General features: G+C 39.4%; 2 protein-coding genes across 4 annotated transcripts; one reads left to right on the top strand and one right to left on the bottom strand.

The window, feature by feature from the left end:
* Nucleotides 1-318: 318 nt before the first annotated feature.
* ndufb9 (NADH:ubiquinone oxidoreductase subunit B9) lies at nucleotides 319-8,087 on the bottom strand. Its single transcript, XM_017718395.2, has 5 exons — nucleotides 7,998-8,087; nucleotides 7,466-7,574; nucleotides 2,408-2,600; nucleotides 2,081-2,194; nucleotides 319-741 (listed from the first exon to the last, which is right to left on the bottom strand). The coding sequence occupies exons 2-5, from the start codon at nucleotides 7,549-7,551 to the stop codon at nucleotides 610-612; spliced, it is 525 nt and encodes a 174-aa protein (XP_017573884.1). The 5' UTR covers nucleotides 7,552-7,574; nucleotides 7,998-8,087; the 3' UTR covers nucleotides 319-609.
* On the top strand, nucleotides 7,915-22,160 carry tatdn1 (TatD DNase domain containing 1). Of its 3 annotated transcripts, none has more exons than XM_017718394.2 (12): nucleotides 7,915-8,062; nucleotides 10,525-10,590; nucleotides 10,681-10,730; nucleotides 10,819-10,882; nucleotides 12,125-12,268; nucleotides 14,198-14,240; nucleotides 15,305-15,390; nucleotides 15,985-16,025; nucleotides 16,118-16,194; nucleotides 19,072-19,142; nucleotides 20,882-21,008; nucleotides 21,853-22,160. In XM_017718394.2, exons 1-12 carry the CDS (start codon nucleotides 7,984-7,986, stop codon nucleotides 21,953-21,955), a joined length of 951 nt encoding a protein of 316 aa, XP_017573883.1. In that variant the 5' UTR covers nucleotides 7,915-7,983; the 3' UTR covers nucleotides 21,956-22,160. The 3 variants fall into 3 exon arrangements, with proteins under 3 accessions (XP_017573883.1, XP_037398860.1, XP_037398861.1); XM_037542963.1 differs by having other exon boundaries at nucleotides 7,994-8,054; XM_037542964.1 differs by lacking the exon at nucleotides 7,915-8,062 and having other exon boundaries at nucleotides 10,566-10,590; nucleotides 12,125-12,284.
* The last annotated feature ends 943 nt before the right edge of the window (nucleotides 22,161-23,103 follow it).

Raw genomic sequence — 23,103 nt, 5'->3', positions numbered from 1 at the left:
TATGGGATTTCTGCAAAGCGTCTCCAATCCAGCAACACTTGCTAGGAAAGAAACAATTTGTGAACCAGCCTGTGCGCTCACCCATTAGTCCAATGGTTCTCAACCCTCACTTAGCCCTGCAGTACACCTCCCTGCACATTTTAGAGTGTCCTCAGCTCCCAACACTCACTGATCTGACTAATAAACTAAACAAACCCTTCCTGAGGTGAACTGGGTGCGTCACTGCAGGGAGAGCCTAAGGACATAGAACCACTACACTAATCCATTCCACTGATTTAGTCCGTTTTAATTGAGAGCCATGAAAGAAAGACAAGCAAATCAATGATTTACATCAAACATTTATTAGTTATTTATCTCTGTACAGTTATAGTTCAGCCACACACTGACACGTACCTCAATCACACATGACTACTTCACTCAGCGTCTAAGACTAACATACTAAGCTGATTTCTTCATGACTGATGTTGTGCACCCACTCTCACACTCAGAGGACACGAGTACAAGGTTTCAGGTGAGAGGACTGAGGAGTAGACAGTGTACAGTAATGCAGTGTGTGTCTGTGTGGTTTGCAATGCATCCATCTGATGTGCTGGTGCACCGCAAGGTCGCTCACATGGGGCGCTCTCTAGGGCGGGTAACGTACTGCCACCACAGTGGGGGAAGGTCGCCCTCCTTCCGGGCTGGGGGAAGAGCCTCCGTTTTGGGCCCATCGGCTGGAGTCTCCTCTTGCAGCTGCTGGACCTACAGCACAAACCAATCCATGTTAGAGCACAGACACAAACTGAGGGCTGCTGCACATCAGCCAAGAAGAGACGCGCAACAAAGAAAAGGGACAAAGCAGATATACCACACAGAAAATGTCAACAATGAATAACCTATACAAGTCATTTTACACGGAGCTGTAGTCCCACAGATTTAATTAACTAAAAAGTTTTTAAATTAAAAAAGGAAATGAAATAAGTTATTACGTAACTAGGCTAGTACCTAAAAGTTAGCTCAGGTGTCGGCAACCCAAATGTCAAGAAGGGCCATTTTGTCCTTTTAACAGAAACCAAACCACCTTGGGAGCCACAACCGTTTATTTTCATTTTACCATCTTGGCTGTAAACATGTCTCAGTATGTGCTGATGTCCTAGCATAGGCTAAAAAAAATATTAACCAACATTTTTTGCTCTGCTTTAAGCTTTAGCTCAGATATAACTGCTTTTCTCACATCTCTGGAAGGAAACTTTTCCTCAAAAGTAGAAAAGTTGGTTGTAAAATGTCTTGGCTTTTTATTCATTCTCCCGCTTCTTGCTCAAATTTTCCCGTTCCACCTTAAATGGTGCTTGAGGCGCCAGAACGTAACTGCCTCACCATTTAAGTTGGATGGGAGAATCAAAGGAGTCGCTGACAACAGCTTTGCAACGGTTTAGTGTTCGACAGTTTCTCGATGCAGATTAACCGTATCAGGAAACCAGCTGGAGTGACTAAACGCAAATAGGTCTCCAAATTATTGGTGCTTGTCTTAAATCTTTCTTTATGTTGTTCTATTAGCTAGCCAGGCGAAATTGAAGTCGTTGCTATGGTGCTCAGCACTCTGCTCAGGGTTGAACGGTGAATTAGCAGTTATGCATTAACTGCAGTGTTGAAGACCGTGGCACTCTCCAGACCCACTCATCCATGTTCAAAGCAGTCTCAAGCAATTTGGGTATGAATCCATCTCTGAAGATCACATAAACCCATACGTGCCGACTGTCTTCCAGCAAGATAATGCAACACGGCACAAGGCTAGAAATGTCCGACACTGGTTGGAAGAGCATGACCAAGGCTTCCAAGTATTACGCTGGAGCCCCGATTCCCTAGACTTGAACCCAATTGAGCATCTGTGGGACCACCTCGACCACCGCGTTCACTCTATTTATCCTCCCCCTCACGCCCTCCAGCAGCCGTGGGATGCACCTTACCGAGTCACTGCCAGCCTGTCTAGCTGCTGCCCGTGCTGCATACGGCGGTTACTCTGGATATCAGCTGGTGGTCATAGTAATGTGACTCGACTGTTTACAAGCAATCAAAATCCCCGTTAAGAGCACATACACACCTCCCTGTCCCAGCTCTGGGCTCTCAGCTTCTTCCACTGCTCTCTCTTGGAGAAGTAATCAGGGAACATGGCCTTCTCAGAGGGGTGCCAATGATCCAGGCACCACTCAGGAACCTGACAAAACAAGCAAACACGGTCAAAGACCTGCATTTAACCACCATTAACTGCATTAACACCATTAAAGTGCTGTCTCCTGTGTCCGGTCCTCTTTGAAGGGAGCTTCCATTCTGCTTTATAGCAAATGAAGTGGCATTGCTAGACAGGAATGAAATCACGGTGTGATCTAATGTTTACGTCACTCATGCAGGAGCAGTCTGGTGTTTGTACCTTGTAGCACTCGTATCTCTCATAGGAGGTTCCACCAGGTGAATCAGGGAAGAGGTAGGGCTGGGGATGCTGGTTAGCCCAGAACTCCTCTTCTGCAGCTCTGAGTAGCTTGGTGGCCTTCACCATGTCCTTCTCATTCTTATTCTCGTCAAACCGTGCCCTCAGCAGGCAGGCGTAGAAACGATACTTATCCCTGTAACAAGAAGAACAGATATGGGGGATACAGAAAGTGCCTTTCAGAGCAGCTCAAACCTTTTTTCATGTTCGTGTAATGATAAGCAGCAGAACAATATCATTATAAATGTTTACATTAGGCTGTTATTTGATGACGTGTTTACTGAAAACTGGAAAAGCAGGACATTTAGCGAATGATGGACTGAATTGCTACAACATCAGCATTTTAAACCCCTAAAGACATCAATGTGATATTTTGCCGTAATGCTAATCCAAGTAGATGTAGTCTCAAATTCTACAACTCAGAAATGGTTTTGTGTCAGCATGTATCTATACATGCATTAAAAATACTGTATATTGTCACTGGCCTTCAGCTCCCATATAAGTCCATCCGTAGAACTACATTATTCTTCTAGAAGAGCCACACACTTAACTCTAAAGTTTCTGAAGAGGGGCAGATCCAACAAAAAGGGATTTATTGAAAAATTCAATTTATAATTTTAGTCTATTTTAGGTTCACAAGCACCAAACGTCTCACTGTTGAGTATGACCTGGACATCTTCGAAAAATGACCAATAACACATTAACTCTCTTTTATACATCTAAACTGAAAACTACTGCAGGCAACAAGTGCTCAATATCTAATTGTGATATCTTATTATTATGCTGATATCTTATCAGCCCCACTTCATAAGCTTCAGCAATGGATTTATTAAATAAAACACACACACACACACACACACACACACACACACTTAAATTCCCATTTAGACTTACGTTTGCTCGATGTTTGTTTTGGCAATAATAAATATGTTTATTCTCTCAACATTCTGGAAAAAAATAATCAGCTATACATACGAAATTTCATGTGTGTAACAGATTTGACTGAACAAATGTGGACACTAAATGTCTTTTTCTACTATCTTATTAAGTCAAAATCTAAAGTTTATGAAATGGGGCTGATCTGTAAAACAGTCTTAAAGCTGTAAAACAGTCTTAAAGCTGTAAAACAGTCTTAAAGCTGTAAAACAGTCTTAAAGCTGTAAAACAGTACTAAAGCTGTATTAAAGCTGTAAAACAGTATTAAAGCTGTATTAAAGCTGTAAAACAGTACTAAAGCTGTATTAAAGCTGTAAAACAGTATTAAAGCTGTATTAGAGCTGTAAAACAGTATTAAAGCTGTACTAAAGCTGTAAAACAGTACTAAAGCTGTATTAAAGCTGTAAAACAGTATTAAAGCTGTATTAAAGCTGTAAAACAGTACTAAAGCTGTATTAAAGCTGTAAAACAGTATTAAAGCTGTATTAGAGCTGTAAAACAGTATTAAGGCTGTAAAACAGTATTAAAGCTGTACTAAAGCTGTAAAACAGTATTAAAGCTGTACTAAAGCTGTAAAACAGTATTAAAGCTGTATTAAAGCTGTAAAACAGTACTAAAGCTGTAAAACAGTATTAAAGCTGTACTAAAGCTGTAAAACAGTATTAAAGCTGTATTAAAGCTGTAAAACAGTATTAAAGCTGTATTAAAGCTGTAAAACAGTACTAAAGCTGTACTAAAGCTGTAAAACAGTATTAAAGCTGTACTAAAGCTGTAAAACAGTATTAAGGCTGTAAAACAGTATTAAAGCTGTACTAAAGCTGTAAAACAGTATTAAAGCTGTACTAAAGCTGTAAAACAGTATTAAAGCTGTATTAAAGCTGTAAAACAGTATTAAAGCTGTACTAAAGCTGTAAAACAGTATTAAGGCTGTATTAAAGCTGTCAAACAGTATTAAAGCTGTACTAAAGCTGTCAAACAGTATTAAAGCTGTATTAAAGCTGTAAAACAGTATTAAAGCTGTACTAAAGCTGTAAAACAGTATTAAAGCTGTACTAAAGCTGTAAAACAGTATTAAAGCCGTACTAAAGCTGTAAAACAGTATTAAAGCCGTACTAAAGCTGTAAAACAGTATTAAAGCTGTATTAGAGCTGTAAAACAGTATTAAAGCTGTACTAAAGCTGTAAAACAGTATTAAAGCCGTATTAAAGCTGTAAAACAGTATTAAAGCTGTATTAAAGCTGTAAAACAGTATTAAAGCTGTACTAAAGCTGTAAAACAGTATTAAAGCTGTATTAGAGCTGTAAAACAGTATTAAAGCTGTACTAAAGCTGTAAAACAGTATTAAAGCTGTATTAAAGCTGTAAAACAGTATTAAAGCTGTATTAAAGCTGTAAAACAGTATTAAAGCTGTATTAAAGCTGTAAAACAGTATTAAAGCTGTATTAAAGCTGTAAAACAGTATTAAAGCTGTATTAAAGCTGTAAAACAGTATTAAAGCTGTACTAAAGCTGTAAAACAGTATTAAGGCTGTATTAAAGCTGTAAAACAGTATTAAAGCTGTACTAAAGCTATCAAACAGTATTAAAGCTGTATTAAAGCTGTAAAACAGTATTAAAGCTGTACTAAAGCTGTAAAACAGTATTAAAGCTGTATTAAAGCTGTAAAACAGTATTAAAGCTGTACTAAAGCTGTAAAACAGTATTAAGGCTGTATTAAAGCTGTAAAACAGTATTAAAGCTGTACTAAAGCTATCAAACAGTATTAAAGCTGTATTAAAGCTGTAAAACAGTATTAAAGCTGTACTAAAGCTGTAAAACAGTATTAAAGCTGTATTAAAGCTGTAAAACAGTATTAAAGCTGTACTAAAGCTATCAAACAGTATTAAAGCTGTATTAAAGCTGTAAAACAGTATTAAAGCTGTATTAAAGCTGTAAAACAGTATTAAAGCTGTATTAAAGCTGTAAAACAGTATTAAAGCTGTACTAAAGCTGTAAAACAGTATTAAGGCTGTATTAAAGCTGTAAAACAGTATTAAAGCTGTACTAAACCTATCAAACAGTATTAAAGCTGTATTAAAGCTGTAAAACAGTATTAAAGCTGTACTAAAGCTGTAAAACAGTATTAAAGCTGTATTAAAGCTGTAAAACAGTATTAAAGCTGTACTAAAGCTGTAAAACAGTATTAAGGCTGTATTAAAGCTGTAAAACAGTATTAAATCTGTATTAAAGCTGTAAAACAGTATTAAAGCTGTATTAAAGCTGTAAAACAGTACTAAAGCTGTAAAACAGTATTAAAGCTGTACTACTAAAGCTGTAAAACAGTATTAAAGCTGTATTAAAGCTGTAAAACAGTATTAAAGCTGTACTAAAGCTGTAAAACAGTATTAAAGCTGTACTAAAGCTGTAAAACAGTATTAAGGCTGTATTAAAGCTGTAAAACAGTATTAAAGCTGTATTAAAGCTGTAAAACAGTATTAAAGCTGTATTAAAGCTGTAAAACAGTATTAAAGCTGTATTAAAGCTGTAAAACAGTATTAAAGCTGTATTAAAGCTGTAAAACAGTATTAAAGCTGTATTAAAGCTGTAAAACAGTACTAAAGCTGTACTAAAGCTGTAAAACAGTATTAAAGCTGTACTAAAGCTGTAAAACAGTATTAAAGCTGTAAAACAGTATTAAAGCTGTACTAAAGCTGTAAAACAGTATTAAAGCTGTACTAAAGCTGTAAAACAGTATTAAAGCTGTACTAAAGCTGTAAAACAGTATTAAAGCTGTACTAAAGCTGTAAAACAGTATTAAAGCTGTATTAAAGCTGTAAAACAGTATTAAAGCTGTATTAAAGCTGTAAAACAGTACTAAAGCTGTACTAAAGCTGTAAAACAGTATTAAAGCTGTACTAAAGCTGTAAAACAGTATTAAAGCTGTAAAACAGTATTAAAGCTGTACTAAAGCTGTAAAACAGTATTAAAGCTGTACTAAAGCTGTAAAACAGTATTAAAGCTGTAAAACAGTATTAAAGCTGTACTAAAGCTGTAAAACAGTATTAAAGCTGTACTAAAGCTGTAAAACAGTATTAAAGCTGTATTAAAGCTGTAAAACAGTATTAAAGCTGTACTAAAGCTGTAAAACAGTATTAAAGCTGTATTAAAGCTGTAAAACAGTATTAAAGCTGTACTAAAGCTGTAAAACAGTATTAAAGCTGTACTAAAGCTGTAAAACAGTATTAAGGCTGTATTAAAGCTGTCAAACAGTATTAAAGATGTACTAAAGCTGTCAAACAGTATTAAAGCTGTATTAAAGCTGTAAAACAGTATTAAAGCTGTACTAAAGCTGTAAAACAGTATTAAAGCTGTATTAAAGCTGTAAAACAGTATTAAAGCTGTATTAAAGCTGTAAAACAGTATTAAAGCTGTACTAAAGCTGTAAAACAGTATTAAGGCTGTATTAAAGCTGTAAAACAGTATTAAAGCTGTACTAAAGCTATCAAACAGTATTAAAGCTGTATTAAAGCTGTAAAACAGTATTAAAGCTGTACTAAAGCTGTCAAACAGTATTAAAGCTGTATTAAAGCTGTAAAACAGTATTAAAGCTGTATTAAAGCTGTAAAACATTATTAAAGCTGTACTAAAGCTGTAAAACAGTATTAAGGCTGTATTAAAGCTGTAAAACAGTATTAAGGCTGTATTAAAGCTGTAAAACAGTATTAAAGCTTTATTAAAGCTGTAAACAGGTGAATGTCATTGCTGTGATGTTATGCAGGTTAGCTTAGCTACCCAGGCTAACCTGCTAACGCTGCCCAGCTAACCTGTCCAGCACCCTTATCCAGCTGGCCGAGCGGGCCGAGCGTTATGGTGGCCGTTGTGGCCGCAGCGGTTAAATCTCCTGTCCAGAGCTGAAACCGATCGTTGGTATAAATGTGTCTGTGAGCGCCGGCCGTCCAGCTCGGGGAGGTTTAGCGGGCACAGCTAACGCTGACAGCGAATGACCTGAACGTCCGGACGGTCCGGGTTCACACCACAATCACCTGAGGATCACTTTCACACCGAACCAGGCTGAAAACAGAAGTACCTGAAAATGCACCACGACTCCAGGTGCCTCAGAGACTTCTTATAGAGCCGCAGGACTTTCTGTTGGTGAGTTAGAAAAGCAGCCATGATCCCCGCGCTGGAGGGCCTGACTGTAGCAGGCAGGCAGCAGCGGGCGATGTAGCGGGCCGCAGTAATAACGGTAGAAAAGGAGAAAGAGAAAAAGATGAGCCGCTCTAATCTCAGCTCCAGTCCACAGCCTGACACTGGGCTCGTTTTAACAATAGGATATATTAATTTGTGGCCTCAATATAGTCGTTTGTGCCTAATTCATAGTCTCAATGAAGTTATTCATGGCCTCAGTATAGTTTGTGGCCTCATAATAGTAACTTCTGCCCTGAATTTATTATTTTTTGGCGCTAATGTATAAATGTGTGACTAAGTCATAGCATCAGTGTAGTAGCTCTCTTGCCTTTACAACGCGCGGTGTGTGTGCGCGCTGATGGTCCTCGGGACTGTCGTGCTTGTCATTTAGGGTTATTACGGTAGCGCCTTGTGGAAATGGTGAGACTCACTGCTGCCTTCAGGTTCGGTGTCCGTGCTGCTGCTCCCTCCACCATGTCTAAGTTCAGGTTCGTAGGTAAGTTCTGCTCCAGGGATTCGCCTCTACCTTCATTCACGGGTTTATAAAAGGCCCTAAACCCGAACCAGGAGGCGCAGAGACTCTCAGCTGCGTCCATTCATTCACAAGAGGGAAACACATTAAACCACGACAGCTTCGTGTCCTGTTCCACCTTAAATGGTGCAGCATTAACATTCTCAGGCCTCGGGGGCCAGACTGTAGCTGCTGGACCATTTAAGGTGGACCGGGAAAATTCGAAAAAGTAGCGAGTATGAAGCCAATATTAGCCTCGTTCACTCTTCTGCATTTAAAGGGGAATTCAGGCCTAAAACGAGCACGCAGTGTGGTGTTAGTCGTGCTTTGCTGTGTCCTGTGGAGCAGCAGCCTCGGCGCTTTGGTATACTTACTGTTTTCATCATCGAGGGTCTGGAACTACAATACCCAGCATGCACCGCGAAGATTCGTCGCAAGATTTGTTCCGAGTATTTTTCCAAATACAGTATAGATATGAAACTTAAATCTGTGATTGTTGGCTTTTATACAACGGTTAGCTCCGGCCACGCCACCTGACTGGTTGAGAGACTGTCTAACTGCGCTGTTATTTCACCATAACGTCGCGGGTTTTCCACAAACGTTGCATCACTCCGCTGAGACGCCGTTGCTAAGCAACGAGTTTGCCAGTTGTAGGAGACGCTCAAGCCATTTGAGCGTTTTTACGTTTTACTTTGCCACTGTTAAGATCACATTTGACCGACAGCCGATTTGGTCCGACTCTGAAGATGAAGCGACACTAAATTCCCAAACTGTCGTCACCACTGAGCAGCTTTTCCGTCGGCAGCTGTGACAGAAGAACAGCTGAACAACCTGGAATCAGCCAGAATTGAACCCAACACCATTCGCCAAACGTGTGGTCTGATCTTCAGTGTCTGACCAAATCAGACTGAGCCATAAAACCGACGGGATAAAACACATAAAAGCCGCTCAGTGGTGACGACAGTTTGGGACTTTGGTGTAAGGAGCTGGAGAACGAACTGCCGGCTGAGCAGCGAGTGGGCGGAGCTCATTACTCTGACGTATCAAGCTGCTTGTTAAGGAGCTATAATCTGGAAAAGGAACTGAACATTAAAACCTTAAACGCCGCGTTCGCGGCCCGGTTTATTCCTTTCTTACTGTATTTATTTAACTGCTGTATTAAAGCAGTAGAAACACTCAAGGTCGTGTGTTATCGCTATAACATCACGGCTGTGATGACCCACAGTGACTGAATCACAGCCATGATGTTATTTCGTCATAACACTCCCTCACATGTTCTGCTGCTTAAACATCGTCGTCTGTGTTCGGTAAATGTTATTTTAAATCTGATTATCTTTTTTGGGACGTACTGCTTACACAGGGTAAAGTATGGTAAATGTAAGCCACGCCTCCGGACCCTTTTGGTCAATTAGTTTATTTAGTCTCTTAATGTCTTCGCACTACGCAGCTATGTCTGCTTTTAGGTGTACGAAGGATTTAAGTTTTCTGGAAGATTGAATTTTTGAATTTTTTTTTTTGTTGATGTTGATGACATATCTGTAGTTCTGTCTGGAGATATATACATGTCACTGTTGTCAGAACAAAACCTTGTATCTCCAAAATGATAACTTTATATATTTAATGATAATGACTTTTAATGTAAGTCAATGGAAGCTGAATTTTTTTCCAAGTCATTTTGGGCCGGTTCTTTTGGTCCAATCATCATGAAATTTATACACAATATAAAGGCAACAAGCATTTTCAAATATATGTCAAAAACTGAAAAGCGTCTAATTTTTTTTGTCTGTGTGTGTGTGTGTGTGTGTGTGTGTATTTGAGTATTTATAAAGGCTGATAAATACTTCCTAGCAGTAATGTTTTCTCTCTGGCTTTAAGTATTCTTACACATAAAAGGACAAAAATATACCAATAAACAAGGTATGAGTGTATTTTTTCACTAAAATAATTCAAAAACACAATTTAAAAGGAAAATATGAAAGTAAAACAAATATGATCGATATAAAGACAGACAGACAGACAGATACTTTATTGATCCCAAAGGAAATATATAAAGAACATAAAAAGAAGAATAAATACAAAAAAAAACTATCTACAGCTACCGCTAACCGCTGAAGATAAAAGACAATAAGATCGAAAATAAGGGGTTAAAAGAAATATAAACAGTGCTGAGTTAAAGTGCAGTGCTAAACAAAGGCACAAGAAAATGAGAATGTCTTTAAACCGGGTTTAAAATGCCTAATTTGGTTAATCGGGCCGTTTTCAGCCGTTTGTAGCAGTAGTTGTATTTCTCACTTTGGGTGGAGTGGCCCTTTAGGAGACCTTATAGTTTCAGTTTATTTACACACAAAAGTTTCTATCAGACCTGCTCCACATGTGCGGTTAAATGCTGTTCAGAGGCTGCCGACTGAGATATTCCACAGTTACTTCCACTCTTCTCCTCTCTGCAGATATAGGCATAAACCTCACTGACCCCATGTTCAGGGGCGTGTACAGAGGAAATCAAAAGCACGAAGGTAATGACCCATCAGCTCGTTGTACTTCAATGATCACTCCAGGTCAGAATGACATCCAGAACTTCCTAAAGTGTCCCTTTTATTTCCTAGATGACTTCCATCAAATCATCGAGAGAGCTCTTAATGTTGGGGTTCAGAAGGTACAGTTCCCCTTAATCATTATTGCCAGGTATTCTTGCCCTGTGTGACCCTAAAACTTTCTAAATAAGGTCCTGTGTGTTTCTCCAGTTCATGATCACTGGAGGAAACCTGGAGGACAGCGCAGAAGCTCTGAAACTGGCACACACCAGAGGTAAGGAACAATGCATGCTGCATACTAAGATTAATAATTGACTTATTTTGATCATAGAATCAGTACCCAGAGTGACGAGCAGCGCTGGAAATGATAATAAAATGACTTTGAGAGAGGTTGTTTTTGATCGTTAGTTGTTTGGTTAGAGGCTTTGCACGTCTGAGTCCCTGCTTCAGAAGTGAAGTTGTAGTAGGTTTTATTGGCCAGATGTAAATAGTCTAATTCAATATAAATAAAATAATAAAATCCCCGTGTCTGCGTGGGTTTCCTCCGGGTTCTCCGGTTTCCTCCCACAGTCCAAAGACATGCAGTCAGGCCAATTGGACATGCTACATTACCCCTGGGTGTGAATGTGTGAGTGACTGTCTGTGTCTGTCTGTCTGCCCTGCGATGGACTGGCGACCTGTCCAGGGTGTATCCTGCCTTCCGCCCGAAGACTGCTGGGATAGGCTCCAGCATCCCCCCGCGACCCTGACGGAGAAGCGGCTTAGAAGATGGATGGATGGATGGATGGATGGATGGATAAAATAATAAAATATATCTAATAAAAATATTATGTATGGAAGGAGATTGAGACCCCTGAGCAGAAAGCGTATGACTTATTTTACTTATTACTGACTTATTTTATATTGATATATAGATAGATAAATAGCAATAGAACATCCACATTTGTGATATTAATAAGAAAAATATATAGTAATATGAAAATCGCATGTAACCAAAAAGAGCAGGGTGATTCAAAAAGTTTCATCCAGTTTCAAAATGATTCATTTCACATGTAAATCATTACAGAACAGTGCAGTAAACTGTAAACTGGTTTAAATGAGCATAAAGTTTATTATGTAATTGTTTAAGTGCTCAGGATGAACCTCCTCCAGCTGTACGGACGACATCAACACCAGAGTCAAACTCATCCCATGCTGGATTGAGCATGTCGGGTGTCGCTGCACTCGCAGCTCTTTCAGTGCGATTTTGGAGATCATCCAGTTTATGTAACCAACAACAAACACTCTTGAGTTATTCACTCTTATTGAAGTGGAGAACGTAGAATGCTTTCTTCTCAGGGGTCTCCCATGGCAGCCGTCTTCCACTGAGTCAGAAACTCTATGACCCCCTCTTCAAGCTGGTTCCTCAGCACCTAACAGTTGTAAAAACATGTTGTTTTGAAATCAGATGAACCTTTTTTGAATCACTCTGTACTTCATGTTCCTAAATATGCATGCATGCTGTCTGTCTCTCTAGATGAGTTCTACAGCACTGTTGGCTGCCATCCGACGCGCTGTGCCGAGTTTGAACATAAGGGGGCAGAAGAGTACTTGTCTGCGCTCAGAGAGCTGGCCGTCAACAACAGAGGAAAAGTGGTGGCTATCGGAGAGTGTGGCCTGGGTAAAGCACACGACACGTCAGTTCACTTACAGTCACTGGACAGACCTTTATACACATATGAGACTGATGTGTGTATTCATACACATTAAAAAAGGTGGTTCTTCAGTAAAGAAAGTGGTTCTTTAAAGAACCATGAGCACTCAAAGAACCCTTTCCATAATGAAATGGTTTTTTTGCATTGTGAAAGGGTTCTTCAGACTGATGGAGAATATGCTGTAGATGGTCCTATGAAGAACCTTGTTGAAAATGGTTCTGTATAGCACTGAAACGTGTTTTTCTGTTGTTACACGTTCGACATTGAAACACTAGCAGAACCATTTCACAATGCAAAGAATCATTTAATCATGCAAAGGGGTCTTTTGAGTGTTCATGGTTCTATCTATAACCATTTTCTTTGCAAAAGAACCCTCGAAGAACCATCTTTTGTAGAGTGTAGAGAATTTTATTTTAAGTTTATTACGCTGTCAAATGGGAAATTCCACCAATTTTTTCAACGTTTATGCATCATTTCACAATTGAGATGTAAACAGAGCCATTGAGAGCGGTTTGGTGTGAAATGGTTCACTAGAGAAACTTTCTGACTCAGTTTTCTTTACAGTGGTGCTGATAGGAACCAGACGTCACAATGTCCACGACACAAATACAGCCATTTTATTTACTGTCCAAAATGACCAGTAAACCTCTAAATGTCTTTTGAGATGTAATATGTTACGCTGTTTATTTTAAAATGGTGGTAAATGTGAAAATATCAGCTTCCTTGAAGGCTTCCTATTGAAAAAAGGTGCTCATGCTGGTTGACCAGCACCCAAAACACTCGTTTTGGTGGTGACCTGTATAACAGCCTCGATTGTTGCTCCTGACCAGGAAACTAGCATCCAAAACACAATGTATGGTGGTTTGTTGGGGTCCAGCTATGCTGGTCTGTGCTGTTTTCTTTAGCATTGTCTTAAAGCAGTGGCCTATATTACCTTACAATGATCTGCATGTATCTGTCTGTCATGAATTCATTTTGAATGTACATTTTAGACCAAATAAACATAAAGCTAAGCTTTAATACCGTGTCTCAGACATCAGGCAGTGCATTCATAACCATTTCATATCATATATATATAATAAAAAAAATATAATAGCTTTCTGTGAGGGAACTCTTCAGACATTTGGTGCCTGTCACCATCATTGTGAACGATTCTGACTTCATAATGTTCACATTACCAGGTTGAAGTGGCACAATTCAGATTTTTTGCCCTAATGTGACTCAGATTTGATGTTTTCATGGCTGTGTGGACAGAAATCTGATCGGTCCTAGATCGGATGCGGATCTGATCAGAATTCATGTGCTTCCAACGTTCAGCGTTACCATGGCAGCAGCGCCGAACAGAAGTTAAAGCCTGTAAACGGTGGAGAAGCAGCTCATCTCACCTTTTCTCCTTCATCTCGCTCTAATAATGAAGCTGAGAGCTGATCAGAGTTAATGATCTTCTGCGAAGCTCGTTCTGCTCGTTAGCTTGTGCTGATGATGCAGTGAGCAGCGAGGCTTGTAATGTGAACGTAGCCTGAGTTTCTCTAGAACAGAGCATTTCACACCAAACTGAATTATCTTTTGTACATCTTATGCAGAAATTTCGAAAAGTTGGTGGAATTTCCCTTTGAATGTACATGCATACATAGATATGTATGTATGTATATTCAAAGGGGAATTCCACCAAATTTCTGCATAAGATATATATATATATATATATATATATATATATATATATAATATATATATATATATATGTGTGTGTGTGTGTGTGTGTGTGTGTATATATATATATATATATATATATATATATATATAACACAAAATTGTTCTGCATGGAGTTCACTATAGAGACTGTGACTCAGAAAGCATGTGGTGTTTACTCTCACTCTTTTTCTTACATCTTTCAGACTTTGACAGGTTGGAATTCTGTCCGAAGGACACCCAGCTAAAGTGAGCAGTTCACTTCTTATCACTCAGTGGTTACTAAAGCATGACTGATGTACGAATGTGTGACTGATACAGATTACAGTAACTGTTAGTATCAGCCAATATAATTTAATACAGTAGAAAAAACATCCATCCATGCTCCAGTAGATTTGTTCACCTGCGTGTTATTCATGGATGTGATTGTCATTTGTCAACTGTGGATCGCCATATACACTGTATGCCTAAAAGTATCCAGACGTGCTTCTAATTACTGAATTCAGCTACTTTATTTCATTGTACACAACTGTCAAAAGGTAGAACTTGTGTTATTTTAATAATTATGGGTATTTTATTCAATAATAAGTTATACAGTGTATTTCATTACTGTAAGCTGAACATGACAATATTCGATTTTTTTCATGTTTTAAATAAATAGGAGCATTTTAACTGCAACAAAATTGTTTTGAATGAATGATTACAGAACCGTTTGATCGATAATAGTTTATTATTAATGTGAAATGCGAAAGTTTGAATACCTCCTGTACAATTACATGTTTTGTTGATTCTTCCTATAAAATAAGTTAACACATGGTCCACAGAGAGCACATATTTCAGCATATTTTAGTGCACAATTTTAGTTTTTTGGATAAATTGGCATGTGTCATAACTTTTGCACAGGCCACAATTCATGTTAGTCATCAAATACACAGTGTGTGTGTGTGTGTGTGTGTGTGTGTGTGTGTGTGTGTGTGTGTGTGTGTGTGTGTGTGTATAATATTATTTTCACTCAGAAAATGAACAAAACCTGTCATTTGACCGGGGTGCCCAAATTATTGCATACATCTGTATTATTGGCCAACCGGTATATCAGTCAGAGGAATTCTTCAATTTGTCATTGAATAATGAGTCATTTGTGATGTAGTGATTAAAAAGGTTCTTTATGCTCCCACATTTACGGAAGCAGTTCTTTGAAGACCAGTCCGTTGAAAGGTTCTTTAGAGAACCAGTAGGAGTCCATCGGTGGTCTCGCTCTCAAACCCCTTATGCACATTTTAAGCCTTACTGCTGTCTGCTTTATGTGCGCACAGATACTTTGAGAAGCAGTTTGATTTGGCAGAAGAGACCAAACTGCCAATGTTCCTCCACTGCAGAAGCTCTCATACGGAATTCCTGGGTAGGTCCAGCCCTGGATGGGATGGGATGGGATGAGATGGGATAAGATGAGATGAGATGATCCCACAGTTTGTTACTTGTTACTGTATAGACAATAATATATATATATTTAGTATATATGATTCAGATTCCTTTATTGATCCCAGGGGGAAATTGCAGTTGTTACAGTTTCAGCCACTCATGTAAAAATAAACACTTTACTAATAATTTAAGACAATATAGAGAAATTTACAGTATGTACACCAGATTTAAGTACTTAAGAAAATAGTAAGGTGGCGGTGATTGTGATAGTAATATGAAACATCAGGTATAGTTTTATTTATAGGTTTAGTATCATATAATGCTAAATATATATATATATATATATATATATATATATATATATATATATATATATATATATAATGTATATATACTGATTTCACATTGATTATTGCACATGAAGTACTGATTTATATTATACATGAGATGGTGAGGAATTAACAATATAAACATTATAAATAGAAAAGCAAAAACGAGAAAAGCCTTAATGTAATGACTGCAGCTTCCTCAAGCTGAGGGTGATCTGTGATCTCACTCTCTCTAATGTCCACAGATATTATGAAGAGAAACAGAGACAGGTGTGTAGGAGGGGTGGTAAGTGTAATATTTCTTTGTTGTTAGCCATTTTTCTGTTGCATGCTGGTGTTTTGCCCTCAACGCTGTACCTAAGCAGTCCTGTTTTGTAGGTTCACTCCTTTGATGGGACCAAAGAGGACGCTGCTGCTCTTATAGACCTGGATCTTTATATTGGCATCAATGGCTGGTAAGCAGATGAGTTTAACTTCACATGCAAAGCCTCAGAACACAAATCTGATTGGCTGAGCCGCATTTTATGCCATTGTAAACAAATCCAGTACACACACACACACACACACACACATACACACATGACCGTACACATGCGATGAATTCTGTATTAATGCATCAAGTTACAAATGCCATTGTACTTTGACTGTGATGTTGCCTGGTAATCATTAACTTACTGTTAATGAACTATTTTGCTTAGCAAGAATTGTTAAAGGGCCCATATCTGCCACATTTCTTGCATTGTATTATTTCCCCTGAGGTCCATGTAAGATGTTTTAGTGGTTTTACATACTAAAACCAGTCATAATCAATTTTACATGACCGTTTTCCAACGTCTCAAAAATGAGTTTTTATATTCATATGGGCTGTTTAATTGTTGTTGTTGTTGTTGTTGTTGTTGTTATTATACATTATAAATTTAATTACTTATTGAAGACTAGAGCAGTTTATCATATTTCAATTTGCCACTGTTTTATAAAAGCAGTAAGTCATTCAAGGCTGTTTCAGAGGTTTGATCCCAGTTTACTCCACTTAACAACACTCCATAACCAAACACCTTTGGGATGAACTCGAACGGAGACTGTGAGCCAGGCCCTCTCGTCCATCATCAGTGTCTGACCTCACAGATGCTCTTCTGGATGAACGGGCAAAAATTCTCACAGACACTCTCCAAAGTCTTGCAGAAAGCTTCCCAGAAGAGTGGAAGCTGTAATATCTGTAAAGGGGGACCAACTCCATATTAATGCCTATGGATTTAGAATGGGAGTTATGAAAGCTCCTGTAGGTCCATCCATCCATCCATCCATCCATCCATCCATCCATCCATCCATCCATCCATCATCTTCCGCTTCTCCAGGGTTCGGGTCGCGGGGGCAGCATCCTGAGCAATGAAGCCTAGACCTCCCTTTCCCCAGCCACTTCCACTAGCTCCCTGGGAGGGATTCCCTGTCGGTGTAATGTGTAAATGTCCCGATCCTTTTGTCCATATAATGTATCTGGTGGGAATTTTATGAATGCACAATCTTTGCCTTTGACTTGGAACTTGGGAGTGACTGCACTATCCTGCTTATTTAGAATAATTGGCAAACATATCACCGGGTAATTGAGCTCTGATCCCCTCTAACGATCCCAGTAGTGACTCAGCGCAGTCTATTCAATGTGCCTTTGTATGTAATTGGGGCTCAGCTCATCCACAGCTAGAGGCATAAAGGAGGAGTGTGAGAAAGAGCATGACGTACTCTAGATGAGCGAAGTAGCAAGGTGGTTCAGACGACATGGAATTATTCCAGGTCAGACTTAGTTGCTGCAGCTTGCCGTGTGGAGGCTGTGCTTTAGCCTGAATGGGTCTCACTGTGAGTTGTTTGTATTCTGCAAAATGATGCAGCGCTACAAAGACCAATAGGGTGATTCAAATAGTATAGCTGTAAGCTCTAAGCTCAGTAAATGACAACAATTATGATCAAAAAGTTCGTTATATGACGTTTAAGGGTGAATCCCAGCAAATGTTGGCCAGATAGCTGTCAAAATTCATGTATAATGAAAACAGAAAATGCACAAAATTAATCAGAAGGCAGATTAGCGATCATTAGGAGAACATAAGTGGATTCTGGTATAAGTAGCTATAAGACTACCATAAAATTATAATAGGTTTGGTTCCAGGTACAATGTTATGGTCTCTCTAACCCAACGTTGCTTCAGAGATAGCTTTAATTCCCTTTTTCCTTTTGCCATGGATTCTCAACCACTGGGCTATGGAATACAAAGCTAATTCTGGTGGTTCTTGGGCTGGTGCTGAAGAGGGGCCAGAGGTCCATAGTGGGCCAGTGGCGCCACAAGCCATGCAATAAGCAGGTTGTTTTTTTTTTCATTTTTTTACTCCTCAAGAAACGAAATGTACAGCTCCAAAGTTTAAACTTTTGAGTGAAAACTGTTGCTTTGCTTGCCACCATTCTGCCTGATTTCAGGTATAGAACAAGCTTATGCTGGCATCATCTGCTGATATTTTATATTCAGTGGCACACATCACATGTGGCACCCAAACGTTGCTGTGTTGAAACTTTTTCATTTATTTATTTAATTCGTTTCAGAAGGTTGTTTTTTTTTTTTATGTGAGCCTTTATGCTTTCTAGTAATAAATAGGTGGATCTTGAGGTGGAAGAGGTTGAAAAGCCCTGTCGCACATTGTATGACAAACGCTCTTGAATTTTTAAATCAGTTGTTTGGCCCACAAATCAGTTTTACAGTATGTTCTCTTTAGCCCAGCCAAGACGTTGTCTGAATTTTCCTTCTGTAGATTTGTGCTGGGGCCACAAGGCTAATGTAGCCAAAATGTAAAGTATATACAGTACAATAGCCACCAGGTTGGCATCACATTAATTTCATGCGTAAACCATCCTATATTTGCCTCAAACCATGTTGAGTTGTTAAGTAGTCGGAAATAGACACGATTCCGACACTATGACATTGTTATCTATAAAAATGGACAAAAGTACAGATAAAGTTAAGGCCTCAGCATTTGCTGCTACTACTGTTTTAGCTATCCAGTGTGCTTCACCCATTTTTCTACCTTATCTGTCAAATTCAATATAAAAATGAATGCATGTTCAAATGTAAGTCCATTTGAATCTGTTGTACTTTTGCCCAGTTTCCTACATTGGCCTTTTATCTCCAGTGCAAAACTAAAGTTCAAACACCAAACATAAAGGTGGAGAGGACAGTTCAGTAAATTTCATTTGTAAATGTAACCATCATTTTAATGACCACAGAGAGTCAGCAGTTCAACTCAGGGCAATGACCAGTGTCACTAATATTTCAGCTTTCTTTCTCATTCCAGCTCTTTGAAGACTGAGGCAAATCTCGAGGCTATGAATTCGATCCCCACAGAGAGACTTATGATCGAGACAGGTTTGATAACACAGCATTATGTTTTATGAGCATGTATTAACAGCTAAAGCATGTAAGCTAGCACAAACTGGCTAGCTGTGTAGAGAGTAATGGAGTTAGCAGGAGAGAGCTGCACACAACTTGGTACATTTTGCTTTTTTGCTAAATCATTTTTTCAGCAAAATTAATCATCTTTTTAATCTAAGCTATGCACCCATACATTATATGAAGTGCTGTGACACACCTCTTTATCATTGAATTCAGGTGTTGTCTTCAGTGTGTAGGTGTATATACAGGTGTATAAAATCAAGCAGCTAGCCACGCAGCCTGCCTTTACAAGCACATGTGAAACAATGTGTCGCTCTAAAGAGCGAAATGAAGTAGAGCATGGTGCTGTAATAGGAGGGCACCATTGCAACGTCAGTTTGCAGCATTTCATCCCTCCTAGATATTTCACCATCAGCTGTGAGTTCTATTATTGAAAACTGAAAGCATTTAGGATCCACAGCAGCTCAGCTGCGAAGTGTCAGACCATGTAAAGTTACAGAACAGGTCTCAGAGTGCTGAGGACCATAGTGCCTCAAGTCACCAATGCTCTGCTGATCAAGAACTGCAGATTTTAAACCTCTGACATCAACATCAGCACAAAAAACTATGATAAGCTTCATGTCATGTGTTTCCATGGCTGAGCAGCGGCATGCAAACCTTGCATCACCAAGCACAGCGCGAAGCGTTGGATGGAGTGGTGTAAAGTGCCGCCACCAGTGGAGTGTATTCTGTGGAGTGATTAATCGCGTTTCTCTGGCAGTCTGATGGACGAGTAGAACGTTACCTGCCTGACTGCAATGCATGAGCTGTAAAGTTTGGTGGAGGAGGGATAAGGATCTGGGGTTGTTTTTCAGGGGTTGGTCTAGAACCCTTAGCTCCAGTGAAGGGAAATCTTAGTGCTTCAGCACCAAGACATTTTGGAGAATTCTATGCTTCCAACTTTGTGGGAACAGTTTGAGGAAGAACCTTTCCTGTTCCAGCATGACTGAGCCCCAGCACACAAAGCAAGGTCCATAAAGGCCTGGCTGGGTGAGTTTGGTGTGGGAGAACCTGACTGGCCCTCACAGAGCCCTGACCTCAACCCCATTGGACTCCTTTGCGATAAACTAGAACAGAGATTGAGAGTGAGGCCCTCTCATCTAACATCAATGTCTGACCTCACAAATGCTCAAAAATTCCCACAGACACTCTCAAAAACCTTGTGGGAAGCTTCCCAGAAGAGTGGAAGCTATTATAGCTCTCTATATTAATGCCTATGGATTTAGAATGGGATTCATAAAAGCTCTCGTAGGTGTAATGTGTTGGTGTCTCAATACTGCCATATAGTTTATGTGCAGCAACCCTAGTTTCCAACACCTACTGTTTATGAACAGTCCTCATTAAGCTGAATCCCTGCAAATGTTGGGTGTCTAAATTAATTGATCACATTGCTGTGAGAGTTCATGAGTGATCAGAAGCACTTGAGTCTGTTTAACTGCCTAAAAAAGCTGTTAGATTATGTTGTACTTCACTCTCCAATACTGTTAAACTGTGCTTAACAGCACTTTGGGCACTAGGCCTTTGTAAAACTTCTATACCTGATCATTTTCAGTCTAACAGCTGAACCCTATTGCCATTCTGTTCCTCTCTCTCTCTCTCTCTCTCTGTCTCTGTCTCTGTCTCTCTCTCTCTCTCTCTGTCTCTCTCTCTCTCTGTCTCTGTCTCTCTCCCAGATGCTCCGTGGTGTGGTATCAAAAACTCTCATGCGGGATCCAAGTTCATAAAAACTACATTTCCCACCAAGAAAAAGTGGGAGGCAGGCCACTGCCTGAAGGACAGGAACGAACCCTGCCATATCATGTAGGTCACCGAGCAGCATCGCAACATCAGAACAAGTAACACCACATTATACTGGACACCAAATGTTCAGGTTGTCTAGTCCAGAATATTTATCAGTGGAACAGATTCTCAGACACTCAGTTTCTCAGTTAATCTTTAAATATGATTACATATTTCTTTACAAGGTATGTTCCACAGTTTTATTCTGTTTGTTTAAATACTAAGAAATTATAAAAACATGAACAAAATATAACGGATGTTTTCTTCTGCACAAGTCAAAGTCAATATGTGATAATATCTGCTCGTCTACTTACAGACCACAAATGTGGCATCACCTGAAAGATTAGAATCAGCACTTTTAGCACAATTTCGCCGCTTATTACAATGTGACTTATTACAAGTGAGCAATAATTTAAGAGACATTATAAATGTAACCATATCTACATCATGCCCACTTGCCTCTTATAGTGGTGCCACAGTGGTCTCTAGAGGGACAATTTCCAGTTTATACACAAGAAGAATCCCCTTTTCATGTTGTATCTTGAAACAGCAAGAGATTTGAGGCAGATACCTGGATAGGCTGTTTGAATTGTTTGGGGGTTTTTTTTAATTAATTTATTTTTTTACTCTGCCTGGTTACTGCAGAGTTGTCATATGGCTAGCATTACTGTTGGTAAGCCGAATATCATGTGTTTATTTAACCTCTAAATTAGTGGCAATGATAAAGATCAGTAATATCACTCTTTCCACACTCGATTCTGCAGTGCTGGGGATCTACAGGTTGAATAGCCTGGGAATGGCATGGTATCTTTAGGACTGCAGGTACGCATTCATCAGTGTAATAAAAAATGCATGTCTTTTTCAGACAAGTGCTGGAGGTGATGGCAGCAGCGAGGAATGAGGACCCTGCAGAGCTGGCCAGCACCATCTACAACAACACCCTGAAAGTGTTCTTCACTGGAAGCTGATACATCTGGTCTTACCTAAATCTATAATGATTAAAAATGAGGCCGTGTGAGAGCTGAGAGCTCACTGAGTCAGTGGACCTTCTGGCTGATTCCCAGATTCAGTCACATTTTGCTGATGCATGGAAACCATGCACTGAACTGTTCAAACAGCTGATGGAAAAGACCTCAGTGCTGATGTATAATAAACATGTATAAAGGTTTAGAATTGATTGTGTTGAGTGATGGAAATGACGGTACTGATCAGCACAGCACGGTAAATACACAAAGGCCCAATCCCATTTCACCACTTAGCCCTTAACCCTGTTTTGCGTGTTCACGTCTAGGGTTAGGGTGTCCCGATTTTTGTTGGGATAGAGGGGTAGGGTGAAGTGTTAGGGCTGCATGGCCCTCCAAACAGAGGTTTTTCAGTGGCACGCTCCAAACGGAGTGTTATAGAAAAAAAAAGAAGAAAGAAAAACCGGCAAGATTGCTGCGCGAGCGACCAAAGAAACCCACAAATCGAAGTATTTTCTCTGTTAAAAAATTACAATAACCACAGTATTATCTTAGTTTAATGTCGTTTCAATTCATTCATAGCGTGCTAATGTTTCTGAAGTCTGACCGGGTAGCCTACAAAGCAGCACCAATAGCTGTTAATGAAGTAATGTTTTTTTTGAGGGTTGCCCCATTTCGTAGGGCAAGATATCAACCACCACCCCTTGGGTTAGGGGGGCCCTCGAAAATAAGGGGTAGGGGTTAAAAGAAGAAATGGGATTGGGCCTAAATGGCCTAATGTCTCTGTACATGTTCATCCAGCATTTCATCTGAAGTTAATGAACAATAGGGAGTTTGTCCCCTTTTTGCTGCAGTAACAGCCTCTACTCCTCTGGGTAGGCTTTGCAGAGTGGTTTCCAACTCTGGTTCTAGAGTCCTCCCTGCTTTGCACTGTTTAGTGATTTTCCTGCTTACAACAGATCTGATCTACAATACCTGATCCAGTTAAGCAGCTAATTGGCAAGCCCTGTTTTATGTTTTATGGATCGGTCCAACTCATCCCAAAGGTGTTGGAATGGAGCTCCATCTCTCCAGAGAGCACAATTCTACTGTTCCACAGCTCAATGCTGGGGGTACTTGGCATCGAACATGGCATTGGGCATGGTGACTTTGGG

The sequence above is a fragment of the Pygocentrus nattereri genome, chromosome 11, assembly GCF_015220715.1.
Source record: "Pygocentrus nattereri isolate fPygNat1 chromosome 11, fPygNat1.pri, whole genome shotgun sequence".
Lineage (NCBI taxonomy): Eukaryota > Metazoa > Chordata > Actinopteri > Characiformes > Serrasalmidae > Pygocentrus > Pygocentrus nattereri.
Note: the sequence above shows the minus strand (reverse complement) of the source record. Positions and strands in the feature narration are given on the sequence as shown.

Coding starts and splice junctions, on each gene's coding strand:
- ndufb9 (XM_017718395.2), bottom strand. CDS start 7,551: ATGGCTGCTTTTCTAACTCACCAACAGAAAGTCCTGCGGCTCTATAAG. Junction 2,601..7,465: donor GAGTCGTGGTGCATTTTCAG/GTACTTCTGTTT, acceptor TTCTTGTTACAG/GGATAAGTATCGTTTCTACG. Junction 2,195..2,407: donor AGAGATACGAGTGCTACAAG/GTACAAACACCA, acceptor TTGTTTTGTCAG/GTTCCTGAGTGGTGCCTGGA.
- tatdn1 (XM_017718394.2), top strand. CDS start 7,984: ATGGTGAGACTCACTGCTGCCTTCAGGTTCGGTGTCCGTGCTGCTGCT. Junction 10,591..10,680: donor AGGAAATCAAAAGCACGAAG/GTAATGACCCAT, acceptor TTTATTTCCTAG/ATGACTTCCATCAAATCATC. Junction 10,731..10,818: donor TTAATGTTGGGGTTCAGAAG/GTACAGTTCCCC, acceptor GTGTTTCTCCAG/TTCATGATCACTGGAGGAAA.